A 21,334-nucleotide genomic window follows, 5' to 3' on the forward strand; every position below is an offset into this window, starting at 1 on the left:
AAAAAAATCTCAACAATCTAATGACTTAAATAAAAACTAGTAGATAATTCAATGACTTTAATAAAAACTTTTGAATAGTTTAATGACTACTTTGTAATTTTTTAAAATCAAGTGACTAAAACATAAATTTACTCATAGTTTAGTGACATTAGGTGTAATTTACTTTAACCTTTCATGATTGAAGAAATAAAACATTTGGATAAGGAACTAATTTGATAAAAAAAAAAGTGAAGGGGCTAATGGCATATATTAACCTTTTATAATTGAAGTAAAAGATTTGTTTAAGAGCAACAAACCGACCCAGTATATGCAAGAGTTCCTTGAAAACCTTTTTTTGGTAAATACATAATTTTACCAAGTTCATAGTTGTTTCAGTCATTGCAAAAACCCTCTCCGCATCAAACAATCAGTTTCCACATGAATCTAAGCATAGAAAGAAAAAACAGTCACAAATATTTGTATAGAATTTTTACAGATTCAACAAAGCACAGAAGGAATGGATCCCAACAGATAAAAAACACTCCAAAAAAAAATTATAAAATGACATTTGAATATGTTCATTTCAACAGGATGATTTTTCAACCCAGCTGAGAAACCTTTTCATGTTACCACCACCAGCAGAAGTGAAACTGTCATCATTTTGTGATATTAATTGATATACTTCTCTGACTGTACTGCATTTCAATACACACAATCTATGTTAAACCCTTGTCAATGACTGCACGAACCTTAGTAACATATAGCATTCGATCCCATGTTTGTCCCCATGAATCCCTCCCCTTTTCAAAGTTCATGTAAAAAAATGTTCTCCTCAACCCTTCATGAATGTCCTTTTCAATAGTGAACTTCGAGACCGAGCAGAAACCGAAATCTATACCCTTCACCATAGGTCAGGCATATGGCATTCTTTTCTCCCAAGTGGACAAATACAATAACAGGCTCGATGAAATTCGATATTAAGTGATGGAGGGTGTTTCAAAGGGAGCCTTCTGATTCAGTATCTGTGAAGGATTCGGGGTCTGAAGCTTCTGCAAGAGCTTCGAGCATGTTTAAGACCTCTGCAGGGTCGTCTAAATAATACCTGGCTTTGCTAGGTTTTTGGCCGACAGTGCAGGCAAAAACAGATGTACTTGAGGATAGAATACCACTAGAAATTGCATTGCTGATGATCTCGAACATTTCCTCATCAGATCTGTCATCACCAATGCAGAGAACGAAATCGGCTTGCTTTCCCTTCTCAGACATGGTTGTGAAGATCTTTTCGGCAACCATACCTTTACTTACTCCCTAAAAGCAACAGTGAAAAGTTTATTAAAAAACTATGAAATTGTATACAAGTTTCAGTACATTAACTAAACAAAAACGATTAAAACAAAAGCCAATATATTGTATTCATAAAGCTAGAAAATCAAGGTAAAAATACCTGCGGTTTCACTTCAACGATAAACTGGCCACTCTTCACAGCCACAGGTTCATTTGCTAATACACTCTCGAGATGGTCTAACATCTCCTTCGCTTGGCTAGATCCAAAACCCGGGTCTGCATCTCGATGGTGCCAGACCAAAGCACTCTCCTTGGTTTCAATAGAGGAGCCATCAGTGGACTCCGTGTACAATTTCATAACAGGCTCTGCTATTTGTTTCCACCCAAACTCACTATTCTGCCCACAAAGTTCCCACTCATCATTAGCAGACCACCTGAAAATATCAACAATTTCAAAGTAAGTCTACTTATTGAAGAATCACTACAGAGAAATGAAAGGGTAAAAACCGAAACAAAGAAAAGAAATAACTTACCTCATGAAAAAACCGTGTTCAGCTGCAATTCCCAGTTTTTTACATGGGGAAAACCACTTGCCTAAACTTTCTCTTCCTCTTCCACTTACAACAAAGACGGCATTCTTCGTATCACCGGAGAGTGCGTTTATGATCGAAATAACCTCCGCACTTGGTGTCTTGTTATGTGATGTTTGAGGCATAACTGTTCCATCGTAGTCCAATAGTATGGCCCTGTTTTTGGACCTTAGATACACAGATACAATGTGATCGATAGACAACTTCCTGAAGTTAGGATCAAGAGCTACCACTCGGAAGCCAAAGCTCAAACCAATTCCCCAACATCGTCTTCTGAAATGATCTTTACATGTCCTTTCCAAATCTTGGAAGAAGCTTCGAGACCAGAATGCCACATCATGTGAGCTAACGTACCTATAATGCTTCTCGTGGCGCAACTGCTTCTCAGCATCAGACATAGAGATTGCCTCATTCATTGCCTCTGCGGTTGATTCGGTATTCCAAGGATTTACACGAATTGCACCACTCAATGAAGGCGAACAACCAATGAACTCCGACACAACTAGCATGCTCTTCTTTGGTCCACTTGATTCTGAGGAAGACTCTGATTCAGACACTCCCTGCCGGCCCACAATGTACTCGTAAGGAGTAAGATTCATTCCATCCCTCACAGCTGTGACTACAACGCACTCGGCTATAGTGTAATACGCAAACCTTTCACAAAGGGATACCGGCCTGTCAATTAAGACAATCGGTTCATAACCAGTATGACCAAAAGTCTCATTAATTCTCTTGCAACTTGCCTGTATTTCAGCCTGTATGTCCTCAAGATCTTTCCCTCTTCCACTACTAGGGTTCGCGATCTGTACCAGAACAGCTCTTCCCTGCCACTTTGGGTGCTGTTTCAGCATCTGCTCCATTGCCAACAGCTTCAAATCGATACCCTTAAAGACATCCATGTCATCAACTCCAAGCAATACAGTCTTTCCTTCAAACTGTTGTTTAAGCTCTGCTACTCTCCATTCTTTATCCGCAAGACTCAATACAGACTTAATCTGCCCCATGTGAATCCCGACAGGCATGATCTTTATCCCAATCGTCCTCCCATAGTACTCCACTCCGATATAACCCCTCTTTGACTGATACTCTAACCCTAACATTCGACTACAACAAGACAGGAAATGACGTGCATAATCATAAGTATGAAAACCAATGAGATCGGAATTCAATAGTGCCTTCATGATCTCTTCCCTAACAGGTAAGGTCCTATATATCTCGGACGAAGGGAATGGACTGTGTAGAAAAAACCCCATTCTCAATCTATTGAACCTTCTTCTCAAGAAAGTTGGCAGCACCATCAAATGATAATCATGTATCCAAACATAATCGTCTTCTGGGTTTATAACCTCGATAACCCTTTGAGAGAAAATCTTATTCGCAGCAACATATGCCTCCCATAAAGACCTATCGAACCTTCCTCCATGACTAGCTGAGAACGGAAGCATATAATGGAAAAGCGGCCACAAATGCTGCTTGCAGAACCCATGATAGAACTTTGTCAAAATGTCGGACGGAAGAAATGCTGGTACACACTTAAATTTATCCAACAAAAGCTGCGAAACATCATCCTGTTCTACCCGATCAACATCGACCTTCAAAGAACCAACATACAGAACCTCCATTTCTTCAGGCAAACCATCTTTTAACTGTAATAACAATGAATCGTCATCCCAACTAAAACTCCACCCTTTGTTATCTGGTCTACGCTTAGCTTTAACCGGGAGTTGATTAGCTACAATAATAATTCTATCCTGAATAGCCGATGACGGTGCATCGGAGGCCACACTATTAGCTTGATCATCATCAAGCTCCGAAATAACCCCGGGAACGGTCATAACTCGTGGCAACCGCTTCTTTTCTCGAGGTTGACCCATTGCCGGGAAATTACCAGACGCTAGATCTAAAAGATTGGTATACGATCTTGACATCATCTTTAACCTCTTTTATTTTGCTTATTAACCTCAACAAGAATCAATCACAAAACCCTAAAACTATAGTTGTTTTTGTTTCTCTTCCAAAAGTACTTTTTTAATTTGGCATCACCTGCATTGGGTTTCAACAAAGATATCATCTTTACATGAAAAAAAAAGTAACAAGAATCAAATAAAACAAAATAAACCCATGAATAAATAAGATCCATAAATAGAAAAAAAAAATAAAGCATACCCCAAATCAAATATATTAACAGAATTCAATCAAAAGGAAACTTTTTTTCAACTAGATGAATTCAAAATAATGGGAGTAAATTTAAACAAAAAAAAAAGAAACTTTGAAACTAAACTTACCCTTCAAAGCACAAAGTTTTGTGTGATTAATGGGAACCCTTTGGATCCAAATATGAATTTTCTTTTCTTTTTTGTGAAGGGAAAAAAATTAGGGTTGTTTTGGGATTGTTTTGGTCCTTTTTATTTCAAAGAGCCACATTTACAACAATTCCCCTCTTCTTCTTTTTTTCGTCTTTGGAATGAAAAATAAAATAAAATTCATATTTTGAAAAAAGAATATAAAAAAGCAAGAGGATAAGGTCGGCCAGTTGGATAACCCAGTGATGCCAGCTGGCGCTGTTGTGTTTTTCACATCACGCGCTCTTTCTCTCTTTCCCCGAGGCGGTTGATTACGTGGCTAACATGAATTTCGCCACGTGTATTATTTAGTGCAATCCGATGGCCCCACGCGTCATCTTCATTAAAAAGTGGAGAAGAATGAATCACATGTTCTTCGTATTGCCCTAAAACTCTGTTCTAACCACTATTGTTTTTACACGTAGTGAACGGACAGAGCTTTATCTTACGTGTCACTGAACCATTTGACAGGAACTTGAACTATCTGTGGTCCTGCACCGTATTTGAACATAACCTTGTTTTTGCACTTACCCTGTTCACGACATCTACACGTAATACGGACAAATGTGTTTTGCGGAATACGTGATGACATGGAAATGAATGACGTCACCAGTGAAGTCATAATCATTAGGTGGCAAGAGATGATTGGAGAAGCTATTTCTCGATTTAACGCTGCGTTTGGCTTTATGTTTTTTTGATTAAGACCTTGTGGTAAGGTGAGGTGGGCGGAAACAAGCTTTTTTGTTCCTTTTATTTTGGACATAAAATGTCATTTTCACCCTTGTGGTTATTGTCCCGTAGTGTGGCCGTAGGAATGGAATTTAGAATTAAAAAGAAAATGTAAGGTCTGAATTGAAATTATGAAAAGAAAAAAATGTGGGGTTATAAAATTTAATGACGGTGTGGCCAACCTTTTGAGAAGCAAATTTTCAAAACCCGACCATTGGTTGGACCAGTCATAATATTGATTTTTGTTCCTATTAATTTATTCAATTTAATTAAATAAATTAATGAAAATTTACTAAAAAATTTTAAAAAAGTTTAACCGATTTTTTATTTCAATTCAATTTTAGCTAATCCTCTCTTCGAATCAATATCTCAACTTGTTCTCGATTTAATTGATACAATTTAAACAACATTGTAAAGATATTATTTAGGATGAGTCTTAAGGAGTTTGATTTCTGGACTTAACTTAAACTCGGTGATTTTTATATGTCAAGAATCGAAAGAAAATAATAGACAGATTTAGGATAGATCAATTCAAGAGTTGAGTTAATCATCTAAGTCCAAAGGTCCGTTCGAAATTTGAAAAGATTTGGAATAAAAATATAATGCCTAAAAAATGGGTTTTGGCAAAAAATATAAATATGTTTAAAATACGAGTTAAACTCGGGCTCAAACATTCAAGACCTATCGACACTATATATTTTTTAGTTTGTAATTGATTATATTAAGTTATTTATATATTATATAATTTATAGCACATTGAAATAAAATCTAATCTAGTCTATATTTTAAATAATATCATAATTTTTTTAAAATAAATTATATCACTATTATAATTTAATTTCGCCCAATCTATCAACACTTTAAATTTAAGATTAGAACAAGCCCATTTTTTTTTACTCACACCATGTCTTTTACCTAATTTTCTTTAGTGATGTTTGAGAAAAAAATAAGAAAAAATAACAATTATTTAACAAATAATAATATAGGAATTTCTTTACAAAAACAAAAAAATGGGAAATTAAATAAGGAGATGAGAGAGAAAATTGAAAAATGAAGATTCCACTTTCATTTTCATTACCAAATAAGGAAAAATATAAAGGGAAATATATAATGAAGGAGAGAAATTGGGAAAACATGCAAAATATGGTCAAAACCTAAACAAGAAAGAGAACGAGGAAGAAAGAAGTCTTTTAGACAGGATCGCCACCTTTTGCTTACCTTGCATTCACACTTTTCAATATCCACAACCATAAATAAATTTCAATTTTTTTTCCATAAAAAAAAGCTGAAATTTGTTGTTGGGTGGGAACAAAATATTTAAATATAACTTATTTTTAAAATTTAAAAAATTATAAAAGAAGTTTAATAATTTTTTATTGATGAAAAATTAGAATAGATTCACTTGCATCGATGTAAAAATCAAGTAATTTTATAATTTTTCGTATATTTTTATACTATTGATATTTTAATGATACAACATTATTCATATATATAATGCATATTAAATTTGATGTAAACTTTTATATTTTTAACTATTTGTTTTATATAAAAAAATTTACGGGTTCAATATTTTGTGAGAAAATATAAAATATCTATATAATTAAAATGTGGTCTAAAATATACCTTAAATTATTGTATTTTTTGAAAATTTTAAATTTAATCCTTAATTAAGAGAATTTTTTTTAAATTTTTTATTTATGAATTACACCATGCCAAATGATAAGTTCGTAGTTTGTAAAATTGTTTTTTTTTTATATTTACACTCTACAAGTAAGGTTAGGGTTGACAAGTATCCTATACGAGTATAGTATATTATTAAAAAAATAAACACATGATAGTTTTTTTAAGGCTTTTTTGTGGAATAAAAAAAACACTTAGTGTACCAAATACTAACTATTTTTTATAATTACAAAACGTGTAGTTGCTATCTTTTTAATTACATTTACAGTTATTTTATAATGTACAAATCAATGTTATTTGAATTGGGCTAGATCAGCAAGTTGAATATGTTGGAGTGGGATTGGCTAGTCTATTAGTCTGAATGTAGGTTTGAGCTGACGTTTAAGTGAATTGCTCGGAATTGATAAAAAACAAAAATTGAAACAAAAAAATAATTGATTTAGTTCAACTAGTTTTATAAATTTTTATTACTTTCTAGTATTTTTTTAATTTTATGATTATTTAATTAGTTATTATTAGACCAATGATTAAACCAGTTAAATCGAAATTAATAGTCTAACCCGTTCAACCACTAGTCTGGTTACTAAAACAGTTCAAACACACTCGTAATAAAAATCAGGGTAAACTACACTCAAGGTCACTAAATAATTAGTAAATTTACATTTTGGGCATTCAACTTTAAAATTTACAAATGATCGTTGAACTATTCAAAAATTTTTATTTAAGCTACTGAATTATTCGAAAGTTTTTATTTAAGTCATTGAGTTGTTAAGTTTTTTTTTTAAAGTCCAATTAGTGAGCTCCAAGTGATGATTCAATAATTGATATGGTGGATTAATATCCATCAATGAGTAGAAGAACATACCCTAGATACAAGTTGATCTAACGGTCAATGTCAAATATCAGAGAAGAAAGTTGTTTAGATTTTGGTTCACAAATTCATAATATTCAAAATTGTTTCATTAAAAATAACTGAATTGTAAAATGGAAGAGAAATGAGAGCAGCTTTTGACTAGAACAGGCTGTAACACCTCTACCCGTATTCATTGCCGAAATAGGGTACGAGGAATTACCGAAGCTTACCGAATTAATTTTCTGTTATTACAAGTTAAATACTATTCATTTACCGAAACATGTCATGTCGTCCTTTAAATAGGCTTCCAAAGTCCAAAACATACTTGGAACCAAACCGGAATTAAATCGAAACCATAGGAAATTTTTCACAAAATCTCAAAGTTTTTTTTTTTAATAAGCTCAATATAACCCCTTTATAAATATCTAACCTTCCATGCAAATTTTAAAACCGAGATCAATCCAACCAACCAATCCATTTCAACCAATTTGATACCAAATTATACTTCTATTATAATTATACCATTTAACATATTCAACACTCTTTACTTTAATGCATATTCATTAAACAAGTCTTAGCATTTATATAATCATCAAACCTTATACAAGCCATATAAATCAAAAAGAAAATTTACAAAAGCTACCGGAGATAATCTGGATAGTGTGATCCTTTGTGTTGATCCGATCCTCCGTATATTTCCACGTCAATCTACAAGAGACATTGAATACACTTAAGTAAGCTTATAGAAGCTTAGTAAGTTCATAGGCATAAAACATAATTATTACCAAATATTCATACACTTGTACATTATACACAAATATTAAGTTCACCTGTCAACCACAATCATTGGTAAGTTCCCTTGTATAAACTCATAACCACTTATCCATTTCCTTTAATTCTTTTGTACCCATTTGTCACATATAATTTTTAATCAAATTAGGGAACGGTTACGAAAAATTGAGTACTTCACTTCCACTTTGCCATAGTGTAACTATAGTCTTACATATGATTACTTATCATTTTCCGAAGCCATAGCCCTGCCACGGTCTTACACAGATCACATTTATCACTTGTCACTTGTCACTGATCAGATAAGTATAGCTAAAGCTACCACTTATCACTTGTCACTTGTCACTGATTAGATAAGTGTAGCTGAGAATACCACTTATCACTTGTCACTGATCAGAAGTACTCAAATCCGACGTTCCGCTCAATTTGATCATTTATTCGGTTTTTGCATTGTTATTTTATTTTCAATTAATTAATAAATATATCTTATCATACATTATATAATTCATAAAATTAACACTTAATCATTAAATTTCAACTATATGAACTTATCTGGGTCAATTTGCAAAATTTGTGAAAGTTTCGGGACTAATCAGCTACTTTTTCTTTTCCTCGACTTGCTTCGGGTTCTCGATCTATCATTGTAAAATCATTCACTTATCAGTATTGACTTCACTTTCACTCTATTTTACATCTTTAATGTTTATAACCCGCTTATAAGTAACATTATCTATAATTTCACTATTTACTTATGTATATTCAATGTGGTCCATCCGTGTCACAGTCACTAAATTATTTTTATCTTGAGCTACAAAACTCTGAATTAGGATCCGCTAATTTTTCCTGAAACTAGACTCACATATTTTCTTATCATAAAATTTTCAGAATTTTTGGTTTAGCTAATAAGTACAGTTTATTCTTTAAAGTCACCCCTATTCTGCTGTCTGACAGTTCCGACTCTTCTTCACTAAAAATTAATTATCTCCTCGTAAAAAATTCGGATAATGTTCCCGTTTATTTATCTTGAAAATAGACTCATTCATAATTTTAAAAATATAAATTTAAGCCCCTAATTATTTTTATCCAATTTTTTTATGATTTTTCAAAGCAAAACAGGGGAACCCAAAATCATTCTGACATTATCTCACAAAATTTATTATATCTAATGATTTACAATTCCATTATTTACATCGTTTCTTCTATAAGAAATTAGACTCAATAAGCTTTAATTTCATATTTTATTCATCCTTTAATTCAATTTCTAAAATTTTTGGTGATTTTTCAAAATTAAACTACTGTTGCTGTCCAAAACAGTTTTAGTACAAAATGTTAATTTTCATTTTGCCCCAAATTTCACAGTTCATACAATTTAGTCCTTACTCAACTAACCCCTCAATTTATCTAATTTTTCTCAATTAATACTTTACCTAGACATTATAAGTTATTTCAAAACTATTGAAATTTAGAATTTCCACATAAAACCTTAACTTCAAACTCTTTTATCATTAGGTCCTAAACATTCACTTTCTATTCAATTCTTTCAATAAAATCAGCATATAAACAATTTAAAGTTCTAATTCCATGCTAAATAATCATATACTTCCAGCACATATTCATAGAAACTTTCAATTTCTTTCATAGAATCAAAAATTAATGAGTTCAACAAGTGGACCTAGTTGTAAAAGTCACAAAAACACAAAAATTTCAAGAAATAATCAATAACTTAACTTACTTGCAGTAAAAATATGAAAAACCAGCTTAAGGAAACCCTTCTATGGTGTTTTTGCTGATGAGAATGCAGAAAAATAAAGAGAAATCTAGATAATTCCACTTTAGTCCTAGCTTTTTTAAGTAAATTTTGCAATATTCCAATTTTACCCTTAATTCTCCTTTTTTTTTTTGCTGATTTCATGCCCTTGTTGTCTATCCCAAATAGACCTTGGGTCTATTTTCCTTTTAAACCCTCTTTCTTTTATCATTTAAGCTATTTAATCATTTTTCAAAATTTTACATTTGTTACAATTTAGTTCTTTTTATTCAATTAACTATCGGAACTTTAAAATTTTTTGACGAAACTTTAATACTAACTTATTAACACTCCATAAATATTTATAAAAATATTTATGGCTCGGTTTAAAATTTTCAAAGTCTCGATACCTCGTTTTCGATTTTAATTATTTTAATATTTATTTCTAGTCCACTATTCGCTATTTCAAAAAATTTTTCTACCTTCACATTTAACTTATATTTACTAAATTAATAATATTTTTTACTCATTTTTCGAATTTAGTGATCTCGAATCATTGTTCTGACACCACTGAAAATTTAAGCTATTACAATTCGGTGCGAACATAGAAGGCCATATAACAACTGTTTTAACAGTCCAATTAGTTAAATGAAAACTTTTGAATAATTCAATGACCATTTTAACTTTTCGAAATTAATTTACCAAAACATAAACTTACTAATAGTTTAATAATATTGGGTGAAGTTTAGCCTAAAAAATATACTTGTTTTGTCGCATTTCGTATGAATGCTTTTTTTTTGACATAATAACTTATTTGACCCTTTAATTTTATAAAAAAATATTATTTTAATTCTTCATTTAATTTTTTGTTTTTTTATTTAACCCTTAAACTTGAATTTTTTTTTCAAATCACCTTAAAATAGATGAAAAAGTAACTTTTTTAATTTTACTGATGTGAAATATATGTGAATTGTTAGGTAGATGACAGATACGTTTTTAATTAATTTAATTTTTTTAAAATTCAAAAGATATGTAAAAGATATTTTTAAAAATTAAAAATATTTAAAAAAAGTATAAAAATTATAAAAAATATTTTTAAAAATTTTAAATTTAATTAAATCTTGACATGTGGACATCCACGTAGCATTAACTTTTCCATCAATGTTCCATCAATGTTCCATCAATGTTGGGATGATTTGATAAAAAATACAAGTTCAAGTGTTAAAAGACATGAAAATTTAAATGGAGAGTTAAAATGATTTTTTTTTGTAAAATTGGAGAGCTAAAAAAGCTATTATGCCTTTTTTTTCTTTTTCAATATGTTTAAGCAAAGTATTTGAGACATCTTAATATGTTGTCATCGAGGCTTTTGAAGGCGTTGTATTTTTCCAATCAAACAAGAAAAAGCTAGAACAATGCGTAAAAGTACTCTACTTTGTAAACATCCATTAATGGAAAAATATGATCAGTACAGCATTGAAGACAAACAAGAAGGAAAATAAAAAAAGGAAAAGACAAACACCAATCTAGGCCTTGGGTTTGGAGAAGATGTCTCCGATGTTGCATTAATGCTTTTTTTTCCCCTTAATTTCAACAAAAAAATTGTGATTTGAGGCCACACGGCTGCTAGCAAACATGCCTTCAAAGAATGACAAAAATTGCTGTTGAATTGGCCACCAAGGTTGTTGGGAAATGGAGCGACACTTATCAATGGATACCAACATTCGGAGCTTTTGCCACAATTGCAATGGCGTTTTCAGTTGGTGCCAACAATCTCCCAGCACCGGTTTGTCTCTCAATTTCGCCCCCTTTTTTTAGCTCAGTTGTACGGTTCGTAGATTATTTTGCAAGGCAAAGTATAAACTTTAAAAAAACATGTTTTTGACATAAAAATTATTTCTTTTGATGGCAGTTCTCAATATCAATAGGTTCAGGGGCTTTAACCCTTCTGAAAGCCTCAATCATGGCTTGCGCCATATATATTCCCGGAGCAGCCTCTGCAAGCAACAGTAGAACAGTAGATGCTTTATTTTCTGATGTAAGCTAAAAGATTGTGGATTTCCTTACACAGACAAGCAAGTCTATTTATTGGTAAAAGAACATGATCATGTCTTGTTTGATGCAGTTCCTCAAAGAAAGTCAACCCACTGAAGGTTTCTTGATGTGGAGTATGGTAGTTGTTCTGCTGACAACAAGTACTTTTTATAATACTTGGTCTCATTGATTTTGTATTTTCTTTGGCTTGACATTGAAGTAATATTAGTTCATGGTATTGTGTTTTTGACATAGACAGCAATGTGGCTTACACTTGCCACATACCTAGAGTTACCAGTATCATCCGAGCAATCGATACATGCTGCTATGTTAGGAACCATGCTGGTTACACAAGGTTTTGACTATTTACCACCATGGAACAAGGTAAAAGGACTTAATTGATTTGCTCATGGAATGTTTCGGTCCTTGTACTAATCAATAGCTTACTGCAGAACGAGAATCATGATTTTAACAGTGGAGGACTGCTCTGGATATTCCTTGAATGGACTCTTGCCCCATCAATTGCCTGTCTATGTGCATGGTTCCTCTTTGTTATTTTGAAGAGTTCTATACTTCGCCGCGAAAATGCAAAGAAAAGGATTCTTGTTTTCCTCCCTATCGACTATGGGATATCTGCAGGATTACTATGCTTCGTTATCGTATCTCAGGTTTCTCATGTTATGCTTAATCTCAAGTAATTATAGCTTATCTTGATTGGCATTATTGCCTACTTAATTATTGTCACAGTTTCATGTTTTGGGTGGCAGGTCATAGGGAACTATGTGGATGTTAATAGATTGACTGTTATGATTGCTGTTGCAGGGTCTGCTTTGATTGGAGCTGTATTATCTTTGGTAATTAGTACATTCATAGTATACTTTCATATTGCTATTGTAAAATTATGTTATTATCCAATTGGTTTTTGCACACAGATTGTAGTGGTTCCCTTGGCAATTAAAAAACTTGCTGCCACTAAAAACCATAGAAACTCAATGGAGAACAACACATCCATGAAGCAAGAATCTGTGCAAAGTCGAATAAATCAAGGTTGTTCTAATGGTGCAAAAGTCGATGATGATGTATTGGAAGATTTTATGCAGATGAGAGTGCTTGAAACAGTCTATGGGGAGGAAGAAAGAAGTTTTGGCTCACTTGATGTGATCCAAGAGCCTGAGCAGGTTCAACCCGGTGATAATACAAGTACGGAACAATCCACTCCGTTTAAACAGCTGCTTAAGCCTACGCCGTATAGGTTGGTGCAAACACAGAACTTTCAGAGGATTGAAAAAACAACAACAATCGAAAATGTCATCAAGTATATTGGAGATACGGCGAAGTCCACTTTTTCCCCTGTATGTACTCAGGGTCATACTCCGACTCGGTCTCATAAACTGCACTGGTTTTTTCTTTGATTGACAGAAAATTTGTAATGATTAGGTCCTTGAGTATGACAGAAGAACTCTTGTTCGACATGCCTTGGCTGAAAATTTTGATGATATCAAAGACTGCTTCGGTTTTCCTCAACTTCTAGCATCCTGCATGGTTGCGTAGGTTACCTAAACTCATTACACTAAACCAAAATCACACAATTTCAATCTTAAACTATGCTAAGTTGCTATATCAACTACTGAGATAGCTTCCATTATAAATCCATATGTAGCTATACTCGACGTGTTCAAGCATAGATCAAAATATTCCAGTGAAGATATGGTGAGTTACTGTAAACATTATCGAACAATTCATTTTCATGGTTAAACCGAAATACAATATAACCATTCATAAGACAATATTATCAGGGACATTTACAAGTAAAATGGTGGTATGGTGGCATTGGAGGACTTGTTGCTGCAATTGGATTCCTTTTATGTGGGTGGAGGCTGACTCAATGCCTTGGTGGGAAGCTGACATACATGAGCAACTCTAGAGGATGGGCATCCCAGTTAGCAACAGTGGCAGCAATGATCATAGTTGCTAAGGTGAAGCTACCAGTTTCAAGTGTCCAAGCATTCGTCGGTTCTTTAGTAGGAGTCAGAGTAGCGGATGATCGCTGGGCAAGTTTTGCTCAACCATTTCTTATTCAATTTCAGTGTTTTTACACCCTCAGTGCTCAAGATATTTTAACTAATTTAAGATTTTTGTTTTTCAGAATGTTAACCGGAAATTGGTATGCAAAATTATACGTGGGTGGATCATGACAGTAATTCTTTGCTGTGGGATTGCTTATATGATGTTCTCTGCTTCCATACATACACCAGCCTATGCAGTGCCCTGAAGAGGTAAAAAAGATAAAAAGAGATATACTTATTTAGCCCATGCAGGTCTCAAGCCTAGGACATTCTAATAGGCCAACTGTTCATCTATGTTCTATTTTCACTTCTCTGAGCATTCAGCTACTCAATTTTGGGTTATATGTTTCTTCTTTTAGTTTAATGTGGCCAGCAGGATACAAACTTTTAAATTTGTAATTCAATCATTTCATTTATTAAGATTAGATATTTGATCCAAATCATCACAACTCAAAACTATCAAATGATCCACCATGTAAATCTGCAAGGAGCGCCAAAGACATGTAACCAGTGGCATAAATGGACATTAGGGATAAAAGTTTCTAAAATGATATCAAGGCTAGGCAAATATGAGTGACAAGGAGAAGAGTTATGGTCCAACTTATGGGCGGCGGTCTGATTTATGCAATTTCAGCACGATCGAGCATGTCTACCAAAGTCATCCTTCTGGGGAACCTAGGTGGCAACCTTAGGTTCATGGCATCTTCAATCTGAATTGGGAGATGCGTTGCAACGATTACAATCCCACCCTTCTTTCTATGCTCTGCAATAATATATTCTAACAACCTCACCCCTTCGTTATCTAATGCAACAGAAGGCTCGTCTAACAACCAAATCGGCCTATCGATGGCAAGCAACCTCGCGAGCTGAAGCCTCTTTCGTTGTCCCATTGAAAGCATTCTTGCCTTATCTTTTGCCAGTCTTCCTAGGCCCATGAGCTCCATGGTTGGCAAGGACTTACCATGCTTACCTTCAAGAACCTCAAACCATTGAACATTGTCAAGGACCGTGAACTTTTCTTTCACTGCATCCTTGAGGGAAAGCCAATTTAGGTGAAGCTTGTATTGGTGGTGTTGAAAAGTCAAAAATGGTGGGAGGTGCAATTGGCACCGAAAGAAGAAAGTAAAAAGTGGTTGGCAAGTTGAGTTTAAAGTTGAATGGTATAATTGCAATTTTGGTCCCTAATTTTTTAGGCCATTTGCAAGTTAGTCCCTGAACCTCAACTATAAATAGGCCTAACCATTTCTCATTTCAACCATCCCAACCAATCTTTCTCTCTTAGTTTTCTCTCTTCTCCCATTTGAGAATTCTTAAGGAATTCTATTTGTTTGTAATATTTTGGAGATAGTAAAGTTATCATCTGGTGTTAGTGCCCGAGGACGTAGGTATAATTTACCGAACCTCGTTAAATCTCTTGTGTTCTTTCTTGTCCTATTTTTCTTTCAATATTTGAGGGTATAATAGTAGTATTTAATTGTGCTATTAAATTACTATAGAAGGGATATTCTGTCTAAGGAAAGACTTGGTATTTAAGAGATCCATGTGATCCACCTCTCTTCCCTGGGAATTGAACTTTGTGTGATTTTTTAGTACAATAATTTACACGCTTCCGACCCTATTGGAACAACAAGTGGTATCAAGAGCCGAAGGTTAATCGTAGTATGCTCTGTGGTTGCAGTTTAAACTGATCTTCCACATCAGAAAAGATTTCCTTAGGTATATTGAAAGATTATGGAGAAAACGGTCGGTGTAGGAGCTTCAACATCGTCCATGTGGACAAGACCGACAATTGCAAATGCAAGATTGGCCGTGGAGATCTTTGATGGCACGGGCCATTTTGGTATGTGGCAAAGTGAGGTTCTAGATGCCCTTTTTCAGCAGGGTCTAGACATTGCCATTGATGAAGAGAAACCAGATGATGTACAGGAGAAAGATTGGAAGGCGATCAATCGGTTGGCATGTGGCACAATTCGATCATGCCTTTCTCGAGAGCAGAGGTATGCTTTTTCAAAGGAGACTTCTGCAAATAAGTTGTGGGTGGCACTTGAAGAAAAATTTTTGAAGAAAAACAGTCAAAATAAGCTCCACTTGAAGAAAAGACTGTTTCGCTTCACATACGTCCCAAGTACCACAATGAATGATCACATCACCAAATTTAATCAGTTAGTCACTGATTTGCTGAATATGGATGAGACATTCAAAGATGAAGATTTGGCTTTGATGCTGTTGGGGTCACTTCCTGAGGAGTTTGAGTTCCTAGAAACTACTCTACTTCATGGCAGGAGTGATATATCTCTGAGCGAAGTCTGTGCGGCCTTATACAGTTATGAACAGAGAAAGAAGGACAAACAGAAAAACTCAATCAGAGATACAGAAGCTTTAGTAGTCCGAGGTCGTTCATACACTCGGAAGAAAACTCAAAAGGGGAGATCAAAGTCAAAGTCCAGACTCGGGAAAGATGAATGTGCTTTTTGTCATGAGAAAGGCCACTGGAAGAAAAATTGTCCAAAGCTGAAGAATAAGGGAAAAGCTGCTGTAGATGCTTGTGTTGCTAAGCATGATACTAGTGACTCTGAACTATCACTGGTTGCATCATCATCGTCGTTCCATTCAGATGAGTGGATATTGGATTCGGGTTGTACCTATCATATGTCCCCTAACCGGGAGTGGTTCTCTGATTTAGTAGAACTAAATGGAGGAGTTGTTTATATGGGCAATGACAATGCCTGTAAAACTGTTGGGATAGGTTTAATCCAATTAAAGAATCAAGATGGATCAACCAGAGTTCTGACTGATGTTCGGCACGTGCCCAGTTTGAAGAAAAATCTCATCTCATTGGGAGCCTTGGAATCCAATGGTTCAGTTGTTACTATGAGAGATGGGATTTTGAAAGTGACATCTGGCGCACTTGTGATATTGAAGGGCATCAGGAAAAATAACTTGTATTACTACCAAGGTAGTACAGTTATTGGAGCAGTCGCTGCAGCTTCCGGTAACAAAGACTTGGACTCAATGCAGTTGTGGCATATGAAGTTGGGACATGCCAGCGAAAAATCCTTGCAAATTCTGGCAAAGCAAGGATTGTTGAAACGTGCAAAGGCTTGCAAATTAAAATTTTGTGAGCACTGTATTTTGGGAAAGCAAAAGAGAGTGAAATTCGGCACTGCTATCCATAATACAAAAGGTATTTTGGAATATATTCACTCAGATGTGTGGGGGCCTTCCAAAACACCTTCGTTGGGAGGAAATTACTTTTGTTGATGACTTTTCCAGAAGAGTTTGGGTGTATACCATGAAAACTAAAGATGAAGTGCTTGGAGTTTTTCTTAAATGGAAAACTATGATCGAAAACCAGACTGGCAAGAAAATCAAGCGGCTTAGGACGGACAATGGAGGGGAATATAAAAGTGATCCGTTCTTCGATGTGTGCCAAGAGTATGGTATTGTTCGACACTTCACAGTTAGGGATACACCACAGCAGAATGGATTGGCAGAGCGTATGAATCGAACATTGCTGGAGAAAGTTCGATGTATGTTGTCCAATGCTGGGTTGGACAAGCAATTTTGGGCTGAGGCTGTGACATACACTGGCCATCTTGTTAATCGTTTGCCATCATCTGCATTAGAAAGAAAAACTCCTATGGAGGTATGGTCTGGAAAACCGGCTACAGATTATGATTCCTTACATGTGTTTGGATCCACTGCATATTACCATGTGAAGGAGTCAAAGTTAGATCCGAGGGCAAAGAAAACTCTCTTTATGGGAATCACTTCTGGAGTGAAGGGATTTCGTCTTTGGTGCTTAAGCACAAAGAAAATGATCTGTAGCAGAGATGTTATCTTTGATGAATCTGCCACATTGAAAAAGGTAGCAGATAAAGATATTCAGACGAGCAATACTCCACAGCAGGTGGAGTGTACTCCAAAACAGGTGGAGTTTGAGCAGATGGGGATTTGCCCAGTTAATAAGTCTAATTCTCCAGCCACAATTGAGGAATTAGAGGTTGAAGAGGTTCTGACCCAAGAACCACTAAGTACACCAGAACCAGTTGCAGTTGCAAGGCCACGGAGAGAAATTCGTAAACCTGCTCGATTTACTGATATGGTGGCCTACGCCCTTCCCGTTGTTGATGATATTCCTATCACTTATCAAGAAGCAATGCAAAGCTTAGAAAGTGATAAATGGAAAAGCGCCTTGGATGAAGAAATGCAGTCTCTCCGGAAGAACAATACTTGGGAGTTGGCGCAATTACCGAAAGATAAAAGGGCAATCGGATGCAAGTGGGTATTCGCAAAGAAAGATGGATCTCCTAGCAAGAAGGATATTCGCTACAAGGCAAGATTGGTAGCTAAAGGCTACGCTCAGAAGGAGGGAATTGACTACAATGATGTATTTTCCCCTGTTGTGAAGCATTCCTCCATTAGAATTTTGTTGGCCTTGGTAGCACAGTTGAATTTGGAGCTAGCTCAACTTGATGTTAAGACGGCTTTCTTGCATGGTGAGTTAGAAGAGGAGATCTATATGACTCAGCCCGAAGGATACACAGATGCTGGTGGTAGAAATTGGGTTTATAAGCTGAACAAATCGCTATATGGATTGAAGCAATCCCCGAGGCAGTGGTACAAGCGATTTGATAGCTTTATGAGAAGGCAGAAGTACACAAGAAGCAAATATGACAATTGTGTATATTTGCAGAAGCTGCATGACGGATCTTTCATTTATCTACTCTTGTATGTTGATGATATGTTAATCGCTTCGAAGAGCCAAAATGAGATAGATAAGCTGAAGGCTCAGTTGAATCAAGAGTTCGAGATGAAAGATCTAGGTGAGGCCAAGAAGATTCTCGGCATGGAGATAAGTAGAGATAGACCGAGAGGCAAGCTTTGTTTAAATCAGAAGCAATATCTGAAAAAGGTATTACAATGTTTTGGTGTAAATGAAAACACAAAACATGTAAGTACCCCACTTGCTTCTCATTTGAAACTTAGTGCTCAATTATCTCCGAAAACTGAAGATGAAAGAGAATATATGGCGAAAGTCCCATATGCTAATGCAGTTGGGAGTTTGATGTATGCGATGGTGTGTACGAGGCCTGACATTTCACAAGCTGTTGGAGTTGTGAGCAGGTATATGCATGATCCTGGAAAAGGACATTGGCAAGCTGTAAAATGGATTCTACGGTATCTTCGAAAAACCGTAGATGTTGGTTTAATTTTTGAACAGGATGAAGCACTTGGTCAGTTTGTAGTTGGATATGTTGATTCCGACTTTGCTGGTGATTTAGATAAACGTCGTTCAACTACGGGGTATCTGTTTACTCTTACGAAAGCCCCAGTGAGTTGGAAGTCTACCTTACAGTCTACAGTAGCTGTGTCTACTACAGAGGCAGAATATATGGCAGTTACAGAAGCTGTTAAGGAGGCTATTTGGCTTAATGGATTATTGAAAGACTTGGGAGTTGTTCAAAGTCACATTAGTCTATATTGTGACAGTCAGAGTGCTATTCATTTAGCGAAAAATCAAGTCTATCATTCAAGAACCAAGCATATCGACGTAAGATATCACTTTGTGCGGGAAGTCTTTGAAAAAGAAAAAATTCTACTTCAGAAGATTCCGACAGCAGATAATCCCGCAGATATGATGACCAAGGTGGTAACAACAATCAAGTTTAATCATTGTTTGAACTTGATTAACATCCTGAGAATTTGAGCACCTTTAGGTGTATGGCGCTCGAGAGCGCATTTGGAGGCACTACAAAAGATAGCTTTATCAAATTTGGGGAGTTGAAGGAAGTGTGTGAAGATGTGATTATCCTAATCAAATCTTCAAGGTGGAGATTGTTGAAAAGTCAAAAATGGTGGGAGGTGCAATTGGCACCAAAAGAAGAAAGTAAAAAGTGGTTGGCAAGTTGAGTTTAAAGTTGAATGGTATAATTGCAATTTTGGTCCCTAATTTTTTAGGTCATTTGCAAGTTAGTCCCTAAACCTCAACTATAAATAGGCCTAACCATTTCTCATTTCAACCATCCCAACCAATCTTTCTCTCTTAGTTTTCTCTCTTCTCCAGAATTCTTAAGGAATTCTATTTGTTTGTAATATTTTGGAGATAGTAAAGTTATCATCTGGTGTTAGTGCCCGAGGACGTAGGTATAATTTACCGAACCTCGTTAAATCTCTTGTGTTCTTTCTTGTCCTATTTTTCTTTCAATATTTGAGGGTATAATAGTAGTATTTAATTGTGCTATTAAATTACTATAGAAGGGATATTCTGTCTAAGGAAAGACTTGGTATTTAAGAGATCCATGTGATCCACCTCTCTTCCCTGGGAATTGAACTTTGTGTGATTTTTTAGTACAATAATTTACACGCTTCCGACCCTATTGGAACAACAGGTGGAAAATTCCTGACTGACTAATGTCATGGCCGTTCCAAAGTATCTGACCAGCAGAAGGTCGAGAGAATCCCGCTAACATACGCAGGAATGTGGTCTTGCCAGAGCCGTTGCTCCCTGTCAACACAAGTGCTCCACCATCATGAACCGACACATTCACGTGCCGCAAGATTTGTTGTGCATTTCTCATGCAAGACACGTCGTTGAGAAGGATTCTAGGGAGTGGAGGCTTCCTCACAGGCATTGAAGTTGAACAATAATATTACCCTCAGGTTTGGTTTGGGGATTTCGCAATACAACTGCAAATAATATTAAACCATGTTAGACGAATACCATAATTGATTTACACTTGTCAGATGAAACTGCCTGTAAGATAAAAGACAAATCTAGGCAGAATTCAGTGGGAAAAAACATCAAACACTTGAAAGACAACAGGATTTGACTATTGAAAATACATTTAACTTCACAATAGAAATGCAAACTGTATGACTTTGAGCAAACGCAACTCAAATAGATTTTAAAAGAGCTAGGGACCAAATTCCATTATATACCGTTCTTACTATTATCCATAACCTTCGTTACCTGGATTCTGCAATTTGGGGTGAAGTGCCCGTGTCAACACGGATTCCGACACGGGATATGGGTCAGATCCGGCAAAAACCAGCCGACACAGCGGTAGGTGAAAACTGAGATGAGAAAAAAAAACTGACTTGCAGAGAAGAGATAAGAGGACGATGGCAGGAGGAAGATGATGATAGAAAAAAGAGAAAAGCCTTCTCAAATAAATGAACAAAAAATTAGGGTGTAAAAGATGCTCTAACTTCAAATAAACTGTATATATAACCTCAAA

The 21,334-nt window shown here is 35.2% G+C and overlaps 3 protein-coding genes across 4 annotated transcripts; 1 reads left to right on the forward strand and 2 right to left on the reverse strand.

Moving 5' to 3' along the window:
• Nucleotides 1–432: 432 nt before the first annotated feature.
• Nucleotides 433–4,353, reverse strand: LOC107925139 (probable alpha,alpha-trehalose-phosphate synthase [UDP-forming] 7). Its single transcript, XM_016855717.2, has 4 exons — nt 4,139–4,353; nt 1,797–3,896; nt 1,424–1,697; nt 433–1,287 (listed from the first exon to the last, which is right to left on the reverse strand). Exons 2-4 carry the CDS (start codon nt 3,782–3,784, stop codon nt 976–978), a joined length of 2,574 nt encoding a protein of 857 aa, XP_016711206.1. The 5' UTR covers nt 3,785–3,896; nt 4,139–4,353; the 3' UTR covers nt 433–975.
• A 7,030-nt stretch (nt 4,354–11,383) lies between these two features.
• LOC107924951 (phosphate-repressible phosphate permease pho-4) lies at nt 11,384–21,250 on the forward strand. 2 transcript variants are annotated; one of them, XM_041079583.1, is made up of 10 exons: nt 11,384–11,779; nt 11,906–12,031; nt 12,119–12,188; nt 12,283–12,411; nt 12,480–12,695; nt 12,795–12,881; nt 12,960–13,574; nt 13,688–13,737; nt 13,824–15,160; nt 20,486–21,250. In XM_041079583.1, the coding sequence occupies exons 4-7, from the start codon at nt 12,289–12,291 to the stop codon at nt 13,437–13,439; spliced, it is 906 nt and encodes a 301-aa protein (XP_040935517.1). In that variant the 5' UTR covers nt 11,384–11,779; nt 11,906–12,031; nt 12,119–12,188; nt 12,283–12,288; the 3' UTR covers nt 13,440–13,574; nt 13,688–13,737; nt 13,824–15,160; nt 20,486–21,250. The 2 variants fall into 2 exon arrangements, with proteins under 2 accessions (XP_040935517.1, XP_040935516.1); XM_041079582.1 differs by having other exon boundaries at nt 12,795–13,574.
• On the reverse strand, nt 14,598–20,728 carry LOC107924952 (ABC transporter I family member 1). The gene is made up of 2 exons (XM_041079584.1): nt 20,490–20,728; nt 14,598–15,164 (listed from the first exon to the last, which is right to left on the reverse strand). Exons 1-2 carry the CDS (start codon nt 20,726–20,728, stop codon nt 14,714–14,716), a joined length of 690 nt encoding a protein of 229 aa, XP_040935518.1. The 3' UTR covers nt 14,598–14,713.
• Nucleotides 21,251–21,334: the final 84 nt, after the last annotated feature.

Source organism: Gossypium hirsutum, chromosome A10 (genome assembly GCF_007990345.1).
Source record: "Gossypium hirsutum isolate 1008001.06 chromosome A10, Gossypium_hirsutum_v2.1, whole genome shotgun sequence".
NCBI classification, from domain to species: domain Eukaryota; kingdom Viridiplantae; phylum Streptophyta; class Magnoliopsida; order Malvales; family Malvaceae; genus Gossypium; species Gossypium hirsutum.